The 22,730-nt window shown below is 52.3% G+C and overlaps 1 protein-coding gene across 1 annotated transcript; it reads left to right on the top strand.

Annotated features, from left to right (window-relative positions):
* The first annotated feature begins 331 nt into the window (after positions 1–331).
* Ttc22 (tetratricopeptide repeat domain 22) lies at positions 332–21,187 on the top strand. The gene is made up of 8 exons (XM_005072179.4): positions 332–425; positions 2,639–4,203; positions 15,483–15,538; positions 15,682–15,797; positions 16,876–16,994; positions 17,639–17,800; positions 19,384–19,536; positions 19,930–21,187. Exons 2-8 carry the CDS (start codon positions 3,637–3,639, stop codon positions 20,464–20,466), a joined length of 1,710 nt encoding a protein of 569 aa, XP_005072236.1. The 5' UTR covers positions 332–425; positions 2,639–3,636; the 3' UTR covers positions 20,467–21,187.
* Positions 21,188–22,730: the final 1,543 nt, after the last annotated feature.

The raw sequence follows: 22,730 nt of genomic DNA, 5'->3' as shown, positions 1-22,730 counted from the left end.
CACAGTACTTGCCATTAGAGAGCATGCAGTAAATATTTGTTGAGTGATAAGAAATGAATAAATGAATGTAGTCCAATTTCTCAGTGACCCGTAAGTTTGAAGCCTGGTTCTTCTGTTTCCTAGCTGGTGACCCTGGATAAGGTATGTTCATGAGGCTTCCATTTCTTGACCTGGGACAGGACATATGACTGGAGTCTCCTTGGAGAGCAATACTGAAGTGTCATGGAGTTGTGGCTGTCCTTGCACCCAGCAGGAGGCCCTTCTACCAGCCTGGGCCTCCTTGGGTACTCTTGTGGGATGTCCGCTTGTGTCTTTTCTTTTACAGTGGCCCTCTTGACTGCAGAATGGCTAAGGAGTAGTAGAAGATTCAAACCAAGGACCATGGACTAGAGTCCTGGCTGAGAGACAGGCCTGAGCAGGTCAGGGTGAGTCAGCTCTGTACTGAGGTCACTGCCCTGAGGTCACTGCCCTGGACAGTCCAACCCCTCCCCGTTATAGAAACTTCTTTATCTGGCCAAGTAATTCATTCTCTTTCATAGGTGCTACCATAGAGAGTGCTTCTCTACTCTCGTTATGCAGGAAAGGAAGCTAAGGCTCAGACGGAATAAATTGTCCTGGTCACATCTAATAAGGAATGGGGTCACACAGTCCATCCAGGTCTCAACACTTGAGAGATCTGTAGCTGCAAGAGTTTGAACTACCCAGACTCCATCGTGAGTGCAATCAAGTCGAGTTTCTCAGCTAGGATGGAGACTCTGTGAGGGACTTTCACCACTTCCCCTATGTCTTATCTCTTGCCACCTCTTTCCCACACTCTGTGAGCCCCAGTTAGGGACAGATGTAGTCCCAGGGTACACCCTAAGTTGCATTGAGAAACCACTGGCCTTTTCAGACTTTTTCAGCTTCTGCAACACAACACACACACTCACTTCTCTCCCATTTACTCATCTTCTTAGAGTCAGATCACAATCCTAGCCCATCCATTATGATGTTAGTATGCACAGAACTAGAGACAATGACATGTGCTGGCAAGGAAGTAGAGAAAGTGGAACCTCTGTGCTTTGTTTACAGGAAAATACAATGGTTCTGCTGCTGTGAAACAGTACAGTGGTTCCTCAAAGAATTAAATATAGGATTACAATATGACCCAGCAATTCCACCTCTCAGTATGTGCCACAAGATTAAAGGCAGGAAGCCCAAACACACACACACACACACACACACACACACACACAGAGTACACCAGTTGTAGCAGCATCTTTCACAATAACTACAACCCATGAGTTTACCATTACCACCAGCTAATGATGGATAAGCAAAGAGTAGTAGGTACAGACGAAACAGACCATGGAATACTGCCTACCCTTAAAAAGGAAGGAGATGCTGTCCAACAATGGTGGTGTGTGCCTGCAATCCCAGCATTTGAGATCCTGAAGCAGGAGGAGGGTTCCAGACCAGCCAGGGCTACATAGTGAGTGTGAAGTCAACCTGGACTACAGAGAGGCCCTGTCTGAAAAAAAAATGCAAGAATAAAAAGGGAAGTTCTTACTCATGCTACATCATGGATTAAGCATGAAGCCATTATAATACATGATAAGCCAGATATAAAAGAACAAATGTTCTTCCCTTACATGAAATGCTATTCGATTGTGGAAAGAGAATATGACGTGGCAGTTACTGGGCACTTGAGGATTTGGAGCAGGGGTGGAACTGGGATGGCGTCCTATCTCCATCACTGAGCTACATCCTCAGACCTTGTAAAAATTCTATTTCGAGACAGGGTCTCACATGTTTTCAGGCCATGATGGGCCTTGAACTACCAACCCTCCTGCCCTTAGCATCCTACTGAGTAACTGATATTAAAACACGAGCCACCACATCTGGTAGGAGTTATTATTTAAATGGATGTAAAGTTTCAATTTGGAAGATGAGATGGTTTCAGAAATGGAAAGTGGTGATAATATGAATATGTTTAATGCCAATAAACTGTACAGTTAAGATGGATAGGTGTGGTGGTGTACCCAAAGAGAGGCAGCAGACTGATCTCTGTGGCTTTGAGACCAGCCTGGTTTTTATAGCAAGTTCCAGGCCAGCCACAGCTACATGGAAGACCCTGTCTCAGAAAATCAACAAATAGAAACAGATAAAATTTGGCTGGCTCAGTGGGTAAAGGGCCTTGCTAATAGCCTGACAACCTGAGTTGGATCCCCAGAAGCCAAACAATGGGGGGAAACTGACTCCTGAAAGGTGTCCTGATCTACATAGGGGAGCCATGACACCTGTGTGCTCCCCCCATACAAACACACACAACACACACACACACACACACACACACACACACACACACACACACACTAAAATGTTTTTAAGTCAAACTCTACTGCCACAACTTGAAAACATTAAAAAGCAAAGCTCTCTGGAAATCCCTCCCTGATACTCCAAAGCAATGAGAAATTGACTTGTCTCATGATGGACAGCAACTTATGGTAAGTTTTGTACTAAAAAGTATTAAATGTATTACGTTTCAAAACTAGTAGGTAAAAACAGCACCCAAATGTTTTGACTTGAAAATACTGCCGAAGTTGTATTTTCCTCGAATTCATTAACAAGCTCTATGTTTTCGTGAAATCCTTCTTAGGAGGATGAAGCAAGAGCCCAAACACAGGATGAGTGAGGAAGGGTCCACAGTCCAGACCTGCCGGGAAGACTAGTCTACAGCGACTCTGCCTTGCCACACCGGGTACCACAGTCCAACCTGTACTGTAGAAGCCAGGTGACGGCTCCAACCTGAGAGGGAGATAGGACACAGCAAGAAAACTGGGCTCGGGGCAGGGGACCAGCTGGGCACCAATCCGGAGAGGTCCAGGCAGATCCAGAGCAGCCATCCATCAGTTTACTCCGCATCTTCCTGCCCCTTGGAGGCTACTGAATCATGTCGAGGAGGAGGAAGCCGGAGTATAAAGGATTGTGCTTTGTCAGGGACAGAGAAACAAAAGTAGACGCAGCTCCTGGGCGCCTTACTCTTGCGGTCTGGACTCACTGCTGAGAACAGGAGAGGCAGAGGTATTCAAGTGAGAGGCCAGGTGCATACTGGCTGGAGAAAGACGGAAGGATAGTGGCTTCCTGTGTTCTGAGGAAGGGCACTGGGACACACCACAGCGCCGCCGCAGTGAGGGAGGCTTGCATAGCTGGAAGGACCTGTCCTGACAGCTCTCTATGGAGGGTGGAGCAGAGCCAGAGGAGGAAGGACCTGGCCGGCCTGGGCAACCTGAGGTTCCAGGTCTGCTTGGGTATGCCCTGGTTCTGTGACCTTGGCCAGCACCTTTCTCTTCTAAGCCTATTTTTCTTCGTCTGCTGAGTAGTCAAAATCTGCCTTTGCCACTCACCGGATTTGTGAGCCTCTCATTTGGTAATGGACCACGCCTGTTTTTCAGACACACCTGCTTGTGCAATGCCGATGTCTAGCAGCGAAAGCGGAAACACCTACAGGGCGAGCCCTCCACCGGCTCTGGAAGCCACCCACTTGCAAGAGGTGCCTAGGACCGTCGTGTTGTGCGGAGCTCCCTCTGGGCTGCCCCATCCACTGTCCTCCGCAGCCTTGGGAGCCAGGAGGGTCCAGGGCAGCCAGAGGCAGTCATGACAGAGCCGGTGGCCGGGGCCGAGGACCTGGACACTCTCATCGACGAACTGGATTACCTGCCCGGCCACTTCCACCTGGAGATGCAGCTCAACTTCGAGCCGCGCTCACCGGCTCAGCTGCGTGCCCGGGACCTGAAGCTCCAAAGGGAGGGTCTGCGACAGGAGCTGGAGCTGGTGGCCACCCCGCAGCTGCCTGCCCTGCGTCACCTCCTGGGAACCTTTTCCTTCTACCTGGAGGAGCTGGAGGAGGCCCGCGAGCGTTTCCTGGAGGTGGCCCGCGAAGACCCTAGCAGCCTCAACGCCTGGGCCAATCTGGCACACGTCTACGGGCAGCTGGGCCAGGAGGAAGAAGAGGAGGCTTGCACCGCTAGACTGGCCAGCCTCATGGGCCTGGCAGGGGACCCCGAGGATTCAGGAGACCCACGGCTTCGCGCTGCCCGCTGCCTGGCAGAGCAGGGATATGCACACGGCTTCGATGTGGGCTGTGCCAGTCCAGAGGAGCGTGCTCAAGTACTGGAGGCGGGTATCGCGCTCTACGATAAGGCGTTGGGCTATGGGCAGCAGGTGAGTGCTGGAAGGACTCATCCACTTACTTTTCAGGGATGCCCCCCACTATTCCCGGCCCAGGCTGTCCAATAGCTTTGCATTCCTGGGCACTGCCTACCTAGCTCTCTGTTTCAGGACGCAGGCAAATCCAGCTAGGCTAACTTATCTGTTCTCCTTCCTATGCACTTGTGCCGGATGAGAGGCACAAGCAGACACCAGAAACTTGACAGATTTCCTTCCTCCTCTCTCCCCTCATCCAGGTACCTATCCATTTAGACCCCAAATTTTGTCAGCCCCACTGCCTCAGCTTAGAAGGACCTCGTCTCCTCCCCAGCCTTCCTCTGCCAGCCCAGCCTCTGGAACTTACTGCCTGGACTATGTGGTCGCTCTCCAGCTCAGTTCTCCCGCCCAGGCTTCACAGTTGCTGCATCTCCCTGGCCGTGTCTTCAGCGCAGCCCCCTCCACACGGGCTGGCAGAATGAGTCCTAATCTTGAGTGGCGTTTGAGACCCTCAGTCCTCCATCCAGGGGATCACTATGTCCCAAGCCACTCACTCCCTGTGGACGGGCTGCTTACAGCTCCCTTCCTTCCTGTGTCTTGTCTGCTTCTTCCTGGGGTACCTCCTGCTCCTGTGGCCTGCAGAGCCCTCGGCAACTCTCAGATTTGCCTCAAATTCCCCCACGATTCAGCTTCCCCGGCACTGTCCCTCCAGCTCAGTCTCAACAGTTTTGAGAGATGATTTATCACCATACACCAGTCTGGTACACAGTGGCACTCATAGTCCTGGCACTAAATAGACCCTATGTAGTTATCATCTGTCATGATCAAGGACCTACTCAACGTTGCGAGCATCCCTGTGAGCCTGGAATCAAGGCGTGGTTCTACTCAGTGCTTAAGGGCTATGGTGTCCTCTGAAGGTTTGACTGACTGGGGACCATCAACAGCCACACTAGTTCATAATCAATAGGGTATAGTTCCTAGCTGGTTGTTTGTATTTCGCTGTTTTCTGTTTCTTAGAAACAGGCCAATGGGTCCAGCCCACACTGCAGGGGAGTGGGTTACACAGGTTAGAAATAGTAGCAGGTGGGTCTCACTGGTGGGCATCCCAGAGGCTGCCAGTCACTGAGGCAGATGGGAGAGTGATGTGGGAATGTTACCCTCTTGAGAGCAAAGCTCTGATACATCTCCATTCACAAAGCCTCCACACGTCCTGCGTGTCTTTCCAGCACAGCATACAACCAAAGGACAAATATTGGAATGGTGACTTCATGGAGGCCAAGTTGGAGGGTCTGGACTTGACAACAGTGCAGGACAGAGGTCAAGAGGGGATTTAGGCTGAAAGGGTCCCAGTCCAAGTCCCAGCTTCCTGCGCTCTCTAGTTCCAGTCAGCCAATACCTGGCTTTCCAAGTGCCCTTTCCCTCTTGGTGAAAGGAAATAATAATGGCATGTGTGTCATAGGCTTTCTCATTAGCGTAATGGTGGCACCATTTGGTTGATGGCATAATTAAGAGTTAATGTTTGTAAAGTTCCTAGAAAAGGCCTCCACAGACACCGCTGCAGGTGATCCTCCAGCTCCTCACCTACAAAGCCTCCTCCACCCCCAGGCATAACGGCGGGCATGGCATGGAGTCAGCCATGAACTTGGGATTAAATGCCAGGCCAGGCCACCGGGCATGGGCAGTGAGTGCAGTCAGCACTGTGTATGTTGAGTGTGATTGTGATCACAGGTCACAGCAACAGTGTGGTGCTTGAAAGAGCCCTGGGTGAGGAGCTGAAGGTTTAGGGACCCAGCCTTAGGGACACACCACAGTGGAGGTTTCTTCCCATACTGCCATTTCCCATCTGTGCAGTAACAGGAAGGGAGACTTACAGCTACTGAGGTCTTTTTCTGATCTCGGGAGGCGTCCGTGTGCGACAAAGGCTTCCTAGAGGATGGGGTCAGTGAGGCAAAGGCTTAGGAGTGGCAGGCCAGCAGAGGCCAACTCCTCTCCTGTCCGCGTAGTCAGCACCAGCCACGCAGGCACTGAGCAGCCTGTGGACAGCCAGAGGATGGGATGCCGAGAGGCTGTCGCTTTGGGGAGTGCCCCTCAGTTCTGTGCAGAGCATCTCAGTTCTGTGCAGAGCAGCTGTGGTCCTGAGACAGGCAGGGTTTGCCAAGGCTCATGCCCATGCTCATGAAGTATGTGGAGCTGGTATGTGTTCAATAAACGGGACAACAGTGATGATTCTGGCAATGGCTGTTCCGGACTTGGGTTGGAGAACTTGGCTCTGTTAGTGTTTTTGCTGCGTGGCTTAAACAGGCTGTTGGTCTCTGGACTCGATGCAGACTTCACAGATGCCAGTACAGGATCTCTCCCTGAGATGTACTATGATTATCCTGTCAAATGACAGGTAGACCTGGGCGTGCCTAGTGGGTGGTTACTGAATTTCTCTATACTTACCCACATCTACTGTGTGCCAGGCTTGTATTTAAGAAGTCTCAGCATCAAGAAGTTCCTGAACAACAGAGAAAGCAAACATTAGTTCCTCTATTAGTCACCTTACTCAAGCCCTTCCTCTGGGAGCAGAAGCCAAAAGGACAAGTTAGAGATGCCCCCAGAGCTGCCTGAGGTCATGGCACATGACATTCTCTAACTATTGAGCATCAGTTCCCCAGGGCCTGACGACAGACATAGACATCAGTGGCACATGGGGACCTAATGTTGGCATCAGCAGTGATCTGGAAAATTCAGGTCCTGTGCAGTAGAGAAGCAGTGTGCACATTCTAGAGAGGTGACACTTCCAGCAGATGTGACTGATGGAGACTTCAGGAAAAGGTGGAAATCTGTTAGCAGGAATAAAATAAGGGCATTTCCAGCATAACGTCTGTCAAGGCCCTACATCAGGAGCTTACAGAGCAGGAGGCTTCAGAGACAGTTGGCCTGGGGTGGAGATGAGGGCCAGAAGGAGCAGCCTGAAGCTTTGTAGGGATCGCATGATGAACCAAGAGCTTCGGGCCTGGCCTCTGAAACTGGGTCCCCCCTTCCTCTTTAGCCACATTCCCTGACTGCGTTGGCCCCTCTCACAGAAATTCTCAGACATCCTGTGCAGCTTTCTCCCTCCCCGAGTAGGACTGCCCTCTTGCCGAGAAAGCAAATGCATCCTTAAGAGTTTAGCCCATGTGCCACCTGCTTCTGGGAGCCTCCTCACAGAGGCACCTTAAACTTCATTTTTCAGGAGAACCCCATGGTTTAGTTGAGAGGGAGCTGAGACACATATAGCAGTTTGCCTGAGGGTAGTGAGCTAAGTGGACTTGAGTGGTCCATTCTAACCTGCCTCAAGGCCTTTGCTTTTCTCTGGGATAACAAGGTGGTCAGAGGGAGACCCCTCAAAAGCCCTCTCAGGAATCTGGGATGGGGAGTGCTGAGAGAGCTCAGGTAGGCCAGACACCATTTTGGGGGGTGATCATTGAAGGAGAAAGCAGAGGCACTCGGGGTAGGAAGCAGGAGGAGGGACTCCCCAGTTTCAAGAGCACTTGTGGGAGCAGTGGAGTTGAGCAGTGGCTACCACAGCTTGTGCAACACACAAGGTTTTCTACCTGTTGGGAGGTATTGCAACAGACAGGCAGGATGAACCAGGAGCTCCTTGAGGCCAGAGGACAAATGACCGCTGTTGTGTAGTGGCTGCTGTCTAACCCTGACTACAAAGGAAACAGTGTGAAGCTCATCATTCGACTGCAAATAGTGTGGGGGAGGGGATGGGTCTTCAGGATGTCTGCTCTCTGCTCTCATTCCCTGTTGGGAGGTCTGGGGTTGTGGTACTGGGGAAGGAATCTGGGCCTTGCTACACTAGACAAGAGTTCTATTGCTGAGCTGTACCTCTAGTCTAATTTCTGGACAAAATTATAAAGATGTGTTGTTATTATCAGTCTTCCCTTCCTAAGCAGACCACCTTTACACACACACCTCACACACACACCTCACACACACACACACACCTCACACACACACCTCACACACACACACATGCACACACACATGCACGCACGCACACGCACACACACACACACCTCACACACACCTCACACACACACATCACACACACACGCACGCACACACACACACGCACACACACCTCACACACACACCTCACACACACACGCACACACACACACATCACACACACACGCACGCACACACACACACGCACACACACCTCACACACACACACCTCACACACACACACGCACACACACACACATCACACACACACACACCTCACACACACACACACCTCACACACACACACCTCACACACACACACGCACACACACACATCACACACACGCACACACACCTCACACACACACACCTCACACACACACACACCTCACACACACACCTCACACGCACACACACACACCTCACACACACACCTCACACGCACACACACACACCTCACACACACACACATCACACACACACACATCACACACACCTCACACACACACACACGCACACACACATCACACACACGCACACACACACACACACACGCGTGCGCGCGCGCGCGCGCGCGCGTGCGTGCGCGGGCCAGAGGGGTGGGGGAAAGGCAGAAAAGACCGAGAGTGACTGATTTGCAGCGATCCCTGGCCACAGACCTCAAGGTCCCGTTGGCATTAAGAGCACACGATTTGTCTTTAGCCTGATTAGGTGGAGATTCCGCCCCAGCCCCAGGTGGCTGCAGGTAGGTCATGTCACTTCCTGAGCCTCAGTTTCCTTGTCGGGCACTTTGAGATCCTAACACTGTCCTAGGGTTGCTGGGAAGATGACAAGGGCATGTAAGCACCAGGTGGGCTATGGGCTGGGACCCTGTGCAGCTCCCTCCCCCAGCATCTGGCCCGTGCAAACACCGTGCATGGCTACACACCAGACAGTGCCCGTGGTTCTTCCTGGAGGGAACTCTGCTTTGTCCCATGAGGGGTGAGCCCCCTCCTAAGAGAGAAGACCAACAGGTCCAGCTGTGTGAAGTTTTGTGAGTAGGCCAGTAGAACTCCCGTAGATGGTGACAGTTTTGCTAGGAGGGTGATCCTGTACAACACGTGCCTGCTAATATACATGCAGATCCATGTGTGAACATACATGAACACTCATTTGCACACACGCATGCCCAAACAAGTGAGCGCTCACACATGTGCACGCTCACACACTCACACACAAGCCCCTCCCCACCCCTCATTTCCCAGGCCTGGGAAATGATAAGACCCACTCCACAACTGGAGCCTGGGGGCTGTCTGAACTCAGATCTTCACTTTCATGTCTAACTCAGATCTCACAGACCCGCAGCCAGTTAGGCATTGGGTTTCTCCTCCCATGTAGGGCACAGCAGGCTCCAGGAGGGAAGCAACCTCCCAGGGGGACCCAGTAAAACGTGTATCGTTTGGATTTCATCATCAGTGATCTGGAGGTCAGGGAAGTGGTGCCTGAGGCCAGCTTCCCAAAAAGGGGGCATTCCCCCTTTCATGCCTACCAGGGTCAGCAAACCCAGGGTCCCTGTATGCACATTGGGTACACACACCTCCACAGTTCTGGGTGCTCTCATTTGGTTCAGGATGGATGAAGCCAGACCACAGGCTAACTAAGCATGCCTGTGATTTTTCTACATCTTCTCACCTGGTCTCATAGAAATGCTGGTCACGCCACATTATTATCACCATTGTACAGATGAGGAAACAGGCTCGGAGAGGTGCAGCCTTGCCCTAGAGCATACACAACCATGAGTAACTCAGGCACCAAAGCGTAGTATCTTCCTTGTACAGGTTAGAAAATAGCCTAAGAGCCACAGCTCAGCCCCACAGCCCAGGGAGTAGGGCCGAGAGTCAGCTCTGATCTGCCTCCCTTCCAAACTGCTCTTTCAACCACATCACGAATCCCTGACCCTGTGAAGGCTAAAACTGCAGAAACAGTCACGGGTGTCAGACCTGCCTAAGAATGTGCCCTTCTAGCACACGAGGGATGTCTTCTGTGGTGACAGCACTAGAACACACCGGACAGGACAGGGAGAGGTTCCTCCCCGCCCTGCTGTGGGTATTAGAGTTCTCATTGACTTGCCTCATCGAGTCTGGGGGATAGCAAATGTTTGAGGTCCCCTACTCCAGCCAGGGATCCCGGGAGGTCACCGAGGCAGCCTCTGTGTCTGTGCGCATCCTGCCCATCGGAGAAGCATGTAGTGGGGGCAGTGAATGGGCTGGCAGAGGAAGTTTGGGAATTGAGTGCAAGGCCTTGGCAGTGAGCGTCTGCAAGTCATCGTCCTGGGGTCCCCGGTGCTTTGAGAATCAGGTGCCACTATGCCCCACAAGCCCAGTGACCTGGGAGAGGCCTTCTTCCCTTCCATTAGCCCCTCCCAGGGGAGCATTAGTCATCTTGGGGGCCTCCTAGAAGGTAAAGAGCAGCTGCCAGGGCGAAGTTCACCCTGCCAGGTAAATACTCTCTGAGAACCTAGTTGGCCATCCAGCCTAATCAGAAGTAGCTCTGTGAACTGAGGGTTTAATGAGAAAAGAATCGAAATCCTTTTAAATCACCAAGCTTCCGATGCGCCTGTCCCTGTATCCTTGAGGCACCACTCATAGACACGCCTGAGTCAGCACAAGCTCACCCTGAGACAGTGTATCTTACCCCACTACTACTGCTGGGTTATCTGCCCTTCATCCCATTTTTACCCCACCTTCTGTAGGGAGTCCAGTGGCTTTCAAACTTAGCGCCCAGCCTCCTGAGCCACACCTCTAGAACCACAGAGGGGTGTCAAGAGTTTGTATTTCTAAGTAATCCTAGCACACCCAGACTGAGGCAGGAGGATACCACAAGTCTGAAGCAAACCTAGACTACAGTATGAAACCCTGTCTCCAGTAAACCAAACCAGGTTGGCCTTAAACTCAGAGATCTCACAGAGAACTCACTGTTCTATCACAACTGTCTTGCCTACAAATGTTCTCCCTAGTAAGTAACTCTTGAGGAGTCAAATGAGCTAGCACATGGTGTGCTCTGCACAGCAAAAATTGTGACTATCAAACTGTGTGATATAACTAACAGCAAAGCTTGCATGTGATGATGCACACTGTAATCCTAGTAGGGGCTGGAGGCAGGATGATGCCAAGCTTTAGGCTAGCCCAGGACATGCAGTAAGACCCTCTCTCATTGAACAGAGGTGGGGGGGGGGTAAAGAAGTCAGAGTGTTCATAAGTCTTGGCCCAGGCTTTCATGTTGGTCATGTGGCTTTGAGAACCCCTTGCCTCAGTTTCCCCATCTGTACTAAATTGGCAATGCTTCTCACTTTCCCTTCCATGCAGGACATTCTGAGGCCCTCAGGAAGCTGTGTGACTGTGCTTTGCAAATGGTAACCACTGTCTAAACTCTGCTCTTAGCAGGAAAGAATGTGAACTTGAAGTCAGAGGTGGCTTTCTGCCTGCTTTCCCCATCTTAGGGGGAGCTAAAAGTGACAGAGACTCAGAGCAGCAGCAGGCTGACGCTTAGGGAACCCCTCAGGTCTATCTCCCTCTCTCACCTGCAGCTAGTCCCAGGGTGACTGCTGTCACTGTGGACTCAGGCTGGGCCTCACACAATTCCTTCCTGAGAATTGCCCCCAGACGAAGGCCAGCCTGAAGCCCAGGCTCTGATACGGGCTGGCCCCTCTCAGACCTTCAGGGCACTAATGATGACTGAGCATGGGGTGCCCCACTCAGAGCCCATGCTAGGCAGTCCCAGAAACTCCTTCCACAGTGCTCTCAGCCTTTGTCCCCTCCCAGGCTGCCTGAGCCCTCAGCCACTGGAGCTGTGCACCTTGACTGCCCCCTGAGGTTCCACAGCAGGAGAGAGGCAAGAATCCCCTCCTTTCAGTTGGAGCACAAGGCAGCCACAGTCCTGTTTAATTTAATGCACTGTGACTTGCCAGGTTGCCCCTGGTAACAGCTTCAGCTGCTGCTTCCAAAACAGCCAGGACTTTTAAAGGGACAGGCTATTTTCAGACTGGTATTGCACTGCAGAGGGAACAGCATCCAGGAGCTTCTCCTGGATAGCAAAAACCAGCAGCACTACGAGGCTGCCACTCCATCTGCTCCCGCATTAGTGGAGCTCCGCTGATGCTCCACTCCATGTCTGCCGACCTCATCTGTAACCCAGAAGCCCACTGTCAGCATCACTCACAAGTGATCTGCGCAGGGGCTACATCTGAGTTTTGACACTTGTGTCAGTCAGATACCTACATTTTTGAAAATCAGTTTAGTCTCCAAATTTGGAGGATGGGGGAGAGAGGAGCTGCTCCTGCAATTCAGGGACAGTGCGTCTAGGTGGTGATATGGCTTCCATTGTGAAAATCATAGGTAGGTTCTGGATTTGAAGGTGCTGACAGGGAGCAGAGTGGAGGGGGAAATACCTGCTGGTAAACCTTGATGTCAACTCACAGGGAGCTTTGGGTAAATCACTCCACCTCTCAGGCCTCAGTGCCCCGGATACGTAATAAGGAGATTGGTAATGGTGTCACAGGAAAGGTTGGAGGTTAGGACCATGGAGGGATGAGTTCAGCTTCCTGCTGTCAGTCACTGGATGTCTTTGGACCTGAGTGTCGATGAAAGGAGTGTCTACACAGCCAGAAGAGCCTGCTCCGTCCTTCACGGGTGCTTTTCACAGTCAAAGCCGGGCATAGGCACACGTAGTCCCACCGTCTTAACCCACTGAGGTGCTATACACAGAAAAGCACACATGGCAGCTTGGCACTCTCCAGCTCTAACTCCTGCTATGGCTCCCCACTGCCTTACAGCTGGACTCCAAAGGCACTCTGGCCCTTCACAATGTTCCCACTGGCTCCCGCTCTTTGGGTTAGGAATCCCAGCCCTGGACACATGCAAACCTCACATACCACTCTCCTGCCATCTCTGAACTTCTGCCCATTATGGCCAGTCGTCCTGGAATAGTTTTTCTCACTACATCCCTCTGGTGGCTCCCTCTCTCCTTGAGGACCATGTTCTCGTGCCACTTCTCCAGAGAGCCTTGGGGGAATCCTGGGTTGGGGAGGACACATCCTCAGGGCTCTCACAGCCCCTGAATCCCTTCCATTCCAATTGTGTATTTACACCTGACCGAAGCCCCTCAAGATGGGACCACCTTCCCTCTCCTTCACTGCCCAGCCTTGGACTGTTCACTGGTTCTGGATTCCTCCACCTCACTCTACACACACAATGTAGCCTTCCAGGTTATACACACACACACACACACACACACACACACACACACACAGATACACACACACACAGAGAGAGAGAGAGAGAGAGATACACAGAGAGAGAGAGAGAGAGAGAGAGAGAGGAGAGAGACACACCACACATACACACTCACAGAGATACACACACACACACAGATACACACAGAGATACACACAGAGAGAGAGAGAGAGGAGAGAGACACACCACACACACACACACAGATACACACACACACACACAGAGATACACAGAGAGAGAGAGAGAGGAGAGACACACACCACACACACACACACAGATACACACAGAGGGAGAGAGAGAGACAGAGGAGAGATACATACACACACACACAGATACACACACACAGATACACAGAGAGAGAGAGAGAGGAGAGATATACACACACAGATAGACACACACACACATATACACACACAGAGACAGAGGAGAGATACATACACACACACACAGATACACACACACAGATACACACAGAGAGAGAGATACACAGAGAGAGAGAGAGAGAGAGACAGAGGAGAGATACACACACACAGATAGACACACACACATATACACACACAGAGACAGAGGAGAGATACACACACACACACACACACAAACACACACACACAGTTTGCCCAAGATCTTAGACACTGGCTGTGGCTCCCTCCACCTCACCCACACGCAATGTTCTGGTTACCCATTCTCTCACATCCCCATGCATCCACTAAAGCCAATCCCCACTCCCACCACATACCCTCCTGGTCCCTGTCCCACCCTGTGAAGTGCCACAACCTACTCAAGACCCAGCTTGAAAATGTGCCGTCTCTCTGGACACACCTTTAATACCAGCATTTGGGATCTCTGAATTCAAGGCCACCCTGGTCTACAGAGTGAGTTCCAGGATAGCCAAGGTTACACAGAGAAATCCTGTCTCAAAAAAGAAAGAAAATACCTCCTCTTGCTGTAGATGCTCTGCATCACTTTGGGCAGACTTCGCCCCTCCTCCAGGGTTTGACAGTCTAGCATGGTGACAGGAGCATGGGCACTAACCAAACATCAGCCCCCAACTCTGCCCTCTCCGGCTGTGGTATCCTGGGCAAGTCACTTTCCTCTCTGCACCTCAGTGTGTTTGCCTGTAAAGTAACTAATACCTGGGCCCAGGTTGCTGTGAGATCCAGGAAATGGGCATGAGAACCTTGGCACACACACACCAGGCTTCTCCATACGCAGGGCTGTTTCCCTAGCCAGCTTGTGAACCCGGTAATGTCAAGGTTCAACTGCCGCTCAGGGCCACATCCCCACAGCCCCTCAGAGGTGCTCAGAAATGCTGGCCGATCTGAATGGTGCTGGAGGGGGAGGGGTGTGGGGAGTGAGGTGAGAGAGACCCTGAGCCCAGAAAGCAGAAGAGGGGGTAGGGAGATGACTGTGGGGGAGGGGCCAGAGCCAGAGGCAGAGCTGCCGATATGCACTGGGGATTTTATTGGTTTTCATTAAAATTCCTTCCCAAGGCAGGAGGAGCTACTCCCATAAATAGCAGCATAAATATTTTATCAGGTGCCCAAGTCAGTCTAAATGCACAGCAAGGTTGGCAAGAATAATAATGGGAAAATATTCAGGGAGGCGGGTGTGCTGAGCTCGGTGGACTCGCTTGACATCCCCAGAGAGGCTTTCTCAGGAAGGTGGGAGTGAGGAGGGTGCCAGAGGGGAGCAGCAGGAGTGGAAGGAAGAAAGGGGAACACAGCTGAGCAGAGCCCAGACTGGGGGACCCAGAGACTGGGCGGGGTTAGCCGGGGAAGGGAAAATCATGTTCCACACCTGCTCTGTAAGGGTCACTTCACTGGAAACTCAGGTGACTAATCTCAAATGCCCTTTGATCAGAGAAGTAAAGCAATTTGCCTAAGGTTGCCCAGCCAGGCACTGTCATCAATTCTATTGAAAACCAAAGACCTCCCCACTGTATGTGTTGCCTCTTCAAGTTCAGGCTCACAAGCTTGGGGACTTGTGAACAACAGCCTGAGTACCTTGGTAACCACACCATACAGCATGTCATTCTCTGCTTCCTAGATCCCAATAGAGGAGAAAAGGAGCTGGTATTTTACCATGGCAACGCTCTTCATCAGGTCAGGCCTGGGGCTGGAGATGGGTTGGGGATGGTGGGAGAGGTGTGGCCTGGAAGCCAGGCAGACATGGAGCAGAGGCGGGTGGGCACCGTGGAGCACTCTAGAGGTGATATGCAGGGGCCACGGCCCTTTCCCACCCACAGGCTGGATGGCATCTTGCTGGAGATGGGCAGCGAGGAGCAGAAAAGGCTGCCAGCCTTCAACCGCACCCTGGCCTTACTGCAGCAAGTCCTCAAGTCCTCAGACTCCCGACACCAAGGTGGGAACTCCAGGTGGGGCTCAAGAGCCTCTGTCCTTCTGTCCTGCACCTGTCAATAGTTCTGTCCTCCTCTGGTCCCGTGTCTCTTTGCCTCACCCTGGCTCACCTCACAGCCATATGATTGCCCAAGGAAGCCCAGGCTTAGCAGAGCCGGGTGCCCAAACCTGTGGTCCCAGCACTGCGTGGCGCGAGAAACAGCAGGTATAGGGCTCGACCAGTGGTAACACAATTTACCAATATGGAAACAGGCAGACAGAGTACTTATTGAAATACACTGCAGGGAAGTAGCAGGGGAGTCACTGCTTCTTCAAGGAAGAGATGAGCGCTAAGAGGCGGTTCCTTTTGCAGCAGATGGGGCTACTTGGCCTTGCTTCATAAGCCATTTGTGTGGGGACTCCACCTGGGGGGAGAGGCTGCACCTATGTCATCTGGTTTAGTAGGAATTTACAGTAAATTGTTTTCCCTGAGAATGGCGATTTGTGCCAGGAGCCTTGGGGTCAGGCTCCAAAGGTGGTGGCCTGCCTGTCAAAACATAGGAATTTTTCTTGTATTTGGGGCTTTTTGTCTCTCTACTCAGAAGCCTGAGGTAGGAAGCCCAGAGTGCTAAGCTAGCCTGTATGTTAAGACTACCATAAAACAAAAAGCCACCAAGCATGCAATGACACAGACCCACATCTTGGAATGTGTAGAACGTGTCTCCACCAGGTCAGCGTTCCACCTCCGTCTACGGTTAGGGAAGAAGCCTGGCTTGGAGACAGGTGAGTCACTCATTCTAAAGGCCAAACAGCAATCACAGGGACTACACCCCCCAGGAGCCCAGAAGAGCTATGTCCCTGAAACAGCATCTCCCGTGTGACACGCTTAGACACAGGCTAAGCGCCTGAGCGTGTTGTGTCACTCAGGAGTCCTATAACTTCCCTGTGCCTTTTGTCTCCTCTGTCTCCGGCTCATGCTGTGGTCCTTTCTTTTTCTTTATGGGGGCTGACAGCTACAGAGGAGGCGCAGGCTCCATCCCTGCTTGTGCCCTCCCTGCCTCCACTGCCCCCTAGACACCCTGCCCTCTCTTGCCCTCACCCAGCTTTGGCCTGGTGCTACGTCGGCATGCTGCTAGAGAGGAAGGACACCTTCTTTACCACCCCCATGGGTGTCCATGAATGTGGGTACTCGGGGACGGAGCCGCTGGACTGCTTTGGCAAGGTATGTATGTGTTCTAGGTACACCCACTTTGCAAATTTGGACTCCCCCAGAGCCCTCTGTTTCTCCAGGCCAATCCCACCCAGGAAGGACCGTACTCCAGCCCTCCATGTCCATCCTCTCCTCACTCAAAGCAGAAGTGTTCCTTCATGCCTGCTCTGCTCTGCCCAAGAGCAACACAGTCCCCACCTACAATGGTCATACCCATTCTTCCAGCCTTGAAATGGGCCCTTGGCCGTGTTTCTTCTCTCTTACCCGCAGTGGTTTAGTGGAGGGGTTAGGTTTCCCGGGGGTCTCCTTACTGGTTCTGCCCTCGGGCCATGTGACCCTGAGACAAGTCATTTAGAATTTGTAGCAATCAATACCAGCATTGGCAGGGCCAGCTTGACCTAGCTAGAAACCCGTAAGTATGAGGAGGCAGAACATGACTCTGCCCTACCTCTTCTCAGCCCCATGACAACGGAGGAAAAGCTTGAGAATGAATGTATGCACCAGTGAGTTAGACTGCAAGGAATTTGGGGCTGGCGGGCTTACCCCAATGTAGTTACCGTATGACTGAGATACATGGGTGCTGGCCACGGGTAGGGAGGATCTGTGACCGTGGTGGCACAGCTTTATCCTTTATTTCTACCTTCCTCCCTTCTCAGGCCATTGAGATCGCCAGGGACCAACCTCCCATCCTGAATCGCCTGGCCAAAATCTTCCACTTCCTAGGAAAGCAGGATTTGGCCATAGGAACTTGCAACATGGCCCTGGATGTGCTTAGAGACCCACAACTCAACTGGCAGGCGTACTGCACCAGGGCCAAGGTGAGCCAGCCAGCAGGCCCACCTCATCCTGCCAGCAGCAGTAAGAGGCCAAAGGGCAAGGGCAAAGATCCTGGGGCCAGTGCCCTGGAATCTTCATAGCACAGAGCTCAGGAATCATGTAGATACCTGTGCTAAGAGAGTTAAGTTTGATGCTGTGTGTGAACATGGAAGCAAGCTTATCCGAGGAGTTCATTTGTGACCGACTCATTGCTATTATTAGGTCCATCTTTAGCAACTTCACTGTCTCTTGAGAGACTGGGCTGCGCCACATCCTCAATGCTGTCAGTCACGTGCTGAGGTGAGAGTGGCCTCCCTCAGTTCTCCTTGCTGGACCCAGCTCTACCTCTGGCACCCCACAGAACCCAGCTGCTTGAGGCCACACCTACAGCTCTGAATTCATTTTTCTCCAAGTTAATAAGTACCCCCCACCCCTCGTCTTCTCTACTGCCTTTCACCTGACCTGGTAGCCATTGTACTGGCCATATGGTCTCCATGGCTGCAGGAAGTAAACAGAAAATTCTTTCCTGGTAGTTGATGCAGCTGCTACTGATAGTAAGGATACTGGTTGTAAAACCAGAAGGTGGCACTACGAAAGTCTTCCATGCTATGCTCTGGTTTAACCCTCCCAAGAATCCCGTGAGAATTGAGACACATGCCAGTCTATGGGTGGGGCATGGCACAGGGAGGCAGCCAGCTTCCTCAGGGTCCTGCATTCACTTGGTAAGATGACTGTCTTAGCTCCTCCCTCTGCTTCCTGTGGCTCCAAAGGTCCCACTTACTACTCAGATGACCAGAGCAAGAGGGAATAAGACAGACAGAAAGGAATGCACAGGGCAAGGTGGAAGCTTCAGCTCGTTGTGCTACCAGGGAGGCCAGAGCTGGCTGTAATAGCTCTGCCCCGGGAGGGAGGCCAGGCCTGGCTGTATAGCTCTGTCCCGGGAGGGAGGCCAGGGTTTCACTGTGTAGCCCTGGCTGGACTGGAACTCCCTCTGTAGCCCAGGCTGGCCTCACACTCACAGAGATCCTCCTGCCTCTGCCTCCAGAGTGCTGGATCAAAGGCGAGCGCCACCACCGCCTGGCTACTTTTCCCTCTTAACACCTGGCACACTGTTTACTGTTTGTCCTGTTGATCATTTCTCCCTACTCACATACAAGCCCACGGTCATTTTGTTTTCCATTGTATCCTCAGTGCCTGGCACATAGTAAGCATTGGAAATTGCTAACTTTTCAGCTTAGAAAATGGAGTTCAGGTGTTATGAGACTTCCTCCAGGTCATGTGACTGATTGTGGGGACATTTGATTCATGTTTGCTGAAAGAATGAATGAATGAATGAATGTTCTTACTTCATCCTGCTCCTCACTGTATAAGCAGGGAGACAGGCCCAGAATGGGAAGTGGTTACCCTAGGTGGCACAGAACTAAGACCCCGGGCTCCTGGGTCCCAGCCTGGGGTGGCAGGCTTTCTGCAGCCACACGGGACACCCCTGATTGCTGCCGAGAAGCAACCTGGATTCTTCATGAGATCAGAACCGAGGCAGATGTCTTCTGCAGCAGCTCCCCCTGAGTTTGCCTCTCTGCTGCAGGTCCAAATCAGAGCCTATGTCCACGACCTGGAACGGGCCAAGGTGGGACTTGGGGGTATGCCCGACAGGAACCACCTGGCCTGTGCCAAAGCTGACCTTGAGGAAGTGGTCAAGGTGTACCCAGGCCTCAGGACCTACCTAGACATCGGCCAGGTAAGAGAGGCAAGGGCTGCCTGGGCACTGAGGACAGAGAGGAGTAAGAGGTGTCCATCCCTGCTCTCCTCCTCCAGCTGTCCCATGGCTTGGATGCAATGATGTATGTAGTGTTCGGAAGACCCCCTTGTCCCACCCTCTACTCCTCTCAGCGGTCAGCACAGATCATGCTGTGTCCACAGGAAGGGCCATCAAAGATGACTACATCGTAATTGTACATGGGAGGGCTTATGCAAGGTCATAAGGCTAGGTGTGGAGGAGATGGGACTAGAACCCTGGTACAGGGTTTTCCGGGGGGCAGGAACAATATCTCTAACTCATAGGAGAAATGGTGGGGACTGGTAAGGAGGGCAGGGTGCAGAGGAGGAAGTCTCAGAGGTCACCCCCACGCAGGTTTACTACTACATGGGCGTGGATGCCATGCGGGAGCTGCTGGCAGTGGATGAGGCCGCGCTCAACCAGGCGCTGGTCTTCCTGGCGAAGGCTGGCGAATTGGAGCTGGGAGACACATTGCCCGAGCTGCAGCTGCTACGTGGTAAATGCTTGCGAGTCCAGGGCGAGGACGCCAACGCTGCAGCCTGCTTCAAGCGTGCAGTGGAGTTGGACGACGCAGGATCCAGTCACACCGAGAGCTTTGGCTGCCTGCTCGAGGCACTGCTAGCCCAGTGGAGCCAGGCACAGCTGAGCGACAGCGAGGTGGGCTGCGAGGTGGACATCTGGCTGTGCCACGCCCAGAGCAAGTACCCGGCCACACGCCTGCGCCAGGAGCTACAGCGAGTGTGGCGCAGTCACACGGATGACGTCCTGGGTCTGGCTAACACCTTAGTAGCCCAGGGACGGCCAGCGCTAGTGCGGCTGCTCTTTGAAACCATGGAACATGAGGGTGAGGACACTGGAGGGCTAAGCAAACGTCGGGCGTCCTCCTCCTGAGTCAGGTGCTGATGCCCTGATGAGGCCCAGACCGGAACCCCACCCAGGTGACTGAATCTAGTCATGGCACTCAAGACAGGTCACCGGGTGAGCGGAGCCAGAATGTTTTCAACACTGGGTTATAATTTAGTCGAAGGTCTGCCTAACAAGCATGGGGCCCTGGTTCGTTTCCTCCTACACCTGGGGGATGGAGGGTGGGGTGGGAGGATCAAAGCAAACTTTCTCCTCCCACTGAAATTGTGAATGGGTAGCTTTGAGACATTTTGTAAATTTGAAATACCCATAGGACAGTAATGGGCACTTGCGGGAAAATCTGCAGAGCAAGGAGTCTGGGAGCAGGCATGAGAGACCACTGGAAAACTGCCACTTGGGGAAAAGAAATTTACAGACATGCAGCAAAGATAGAATGGCTCAAGTCTCCTGACAGAAAGGATAGCTTCTCAGATGTGACTGTCTATCCCAGATGTCTGAGTGGCTGCCATTGGAGTCCCAAAGGCCACAGAAAGTTTAGCTGAGTGGGTCTCAAGTCCTCAGTCAGAAAAGCCTCGGCAGCACAGACCAAGGAGGCACTGTGCGTGGGTGCAACAGGGTTCTGACTCCAGTCTTGGTGCTCAGAGCCAGTTCCTACCTCTCCATCGGCTTCAGCAGGTCTCTGCTTTGGCCAGCCTTCTTGGAAGGCTTCCCAAAGTCCCTGAAATAAAACACATCAGAAACACCCTTACCCACCTTCCCTGTCCTCTCTGTGTCCCTGCTCCTTTACTGTTTAGTTTTGTTTATCATTTTATGACACCTAAGGACTTTTTCCATGACCTCGTTCCCACATTCACTCATTGTGTGAGTGATCAGCAAACACCCATTCTAATTTCCCTCAGGGTTCTCTGCACATTAACCAGAAGTCAAAGAGGTAGAGAAACCAATTCCAGCTGGGCAATGGTGGTGCACGCCTTTAATCCCAGCACTCGGGAGGCAGAGGCAGGTGGATCTCAGCGAGTTCGAGGCCAGCCTGGTCTACAAAGTGAGTTCCAGAACAGGCTCCAAAGCTACAGAGAGAAACCCTGTCTCGAAAATCCACCACCAACAACAACAAATTCCCTGGGCTGCCTACCATGCGCTGTGCATGGATCAAGTGGCATTACAAACCTCACTCTATGCATGACACAGACACGAGCAAGGTCCCAGACAGATGAAAAGGCAGGGCTGAGGCAGAACAGCCCATTCCCTGTCACCTCCCTGCTGTAGGCTTACAGTTATGGCCTCTTCGGTCAGTTAGGCTTTCCTGGTGCCCCTTGGGCCTGTTCTCCCCATCTCTGCTCCTGGCTGTATGACCTCCGTGCCTTTTCACATCTGGTTTCCTCACTGGGTCTCCCCAGCCATTGCTGTCCTAGCAAGTGCTCAGCTCAGAGGCAACCCACCCCCCACAAAGTTCTTTGCTTCCTCTCATGAACCCCACTTTTCTCAACACCGAGGGTTTATTGGAGCTATGTCCCACTGCATGACATTCATGGATGCTGTGACTAGGACTATAGCCCAGGGATCCCTGAAGTCTAGAGTTCAGCCAGAACCATGGCCTGTGTACCTCCTGCTCAGCTTCATGTCAACTCCCCAATTCCAGGAGTGGGAAACTGAGGCCCAGAGACTTGTCCAAAGTCAAGCTCAAAACCGCCACCCCATCCATGGTCCTTTCAGGGAAGCTGCTTTGCCAAGTTTGCTCCTGTCAGCTCCATGAGAATCCAAGTTCTTCCATTTCTTCTCTCATCAAATGCTTAGCAAGCACAGGCTGAATGTCAGACAAAGTGCTAAACCCCAGGACAATTCTGTGGCCAGAACCAACCTTGTCTTTGCCTTGCCTTCAGAGGGGTAGCAGCCTAGACCATACATAGCAATTAGGAAAACACCTCCTGTATCACCCTCAGGACTCAAGATCTACAAAGCTACTGGAGACCTACAGAAATTACTGAAAGGCACCCCGTGCGCCCCTCCTCCCCCAGCTGTCCTCAGCTGACCTGAGTGGCCCTTCTGCAGTGTAGTAACGAATGTGCTGTCCCAGGCCCTGGATCTTGGCTGCTCCTCTTCATCAAGTCGTGGCTCAGGCCAGGTCTGACAGGTCCTTACTCTTTTGGTTTCATGTGTAAGCCCTGCAGAACCCTCTGCCCACCGGATGGCTGGAAGGACAACTGTCCTCTCTTCTCCTGGGTCTCACAGCTGCTAGGCAGCTGGGAAATCTGTTTAAGAAGTCTGAGGGAGGGATGTGAAAGATAAAATGG

The sequence above is a fragment of the Mesocricetus auratus genome, unplaced genomic scaffold, assembly GCF_017639785.1.
Source record: "Mesocricetus auratus isolate SY011 unplaced genomic scaffold, BCM_Maur_2.0 Super-Scaffold_100014, whole genome shotgun sequence".
Taxonomy (NCBI): Eukaryota; Metazoa; Chordata; class Mammalia; order Rodentia; family Cricetidae; genus Mesocricetus; species Mesocricetus auratus.
This window is presented reverse-complemented; position numbering and strand designations above follow the sequence as displayed.

Excerpts from the sequence above, each read along its gene's own strand:
- Ttc22 (XM_005072179.4), top strand. The coding sequence starts at position 3,637 with ATGACAGAGCCGGTGGCCGGGGCCGAGGACCTGGACACTCTCATCGAC. Across the intron at positions 4,204-15,482 it reads CGTTGGGCTATGGGCAGCAG|ATCCCAATAGAGGAGAAAAG; the intron begins GTGAGTGCTGGA and ends TCTGCTTCCTAG. Across the intron at positions 16,995-17,638 it reads CGCTGGACTGCTTTGGCAAG|GCCATTGAGATCGCCAGGGA; the intron begins GTATGTATGTGT and ends CTCCCTTCTCAG.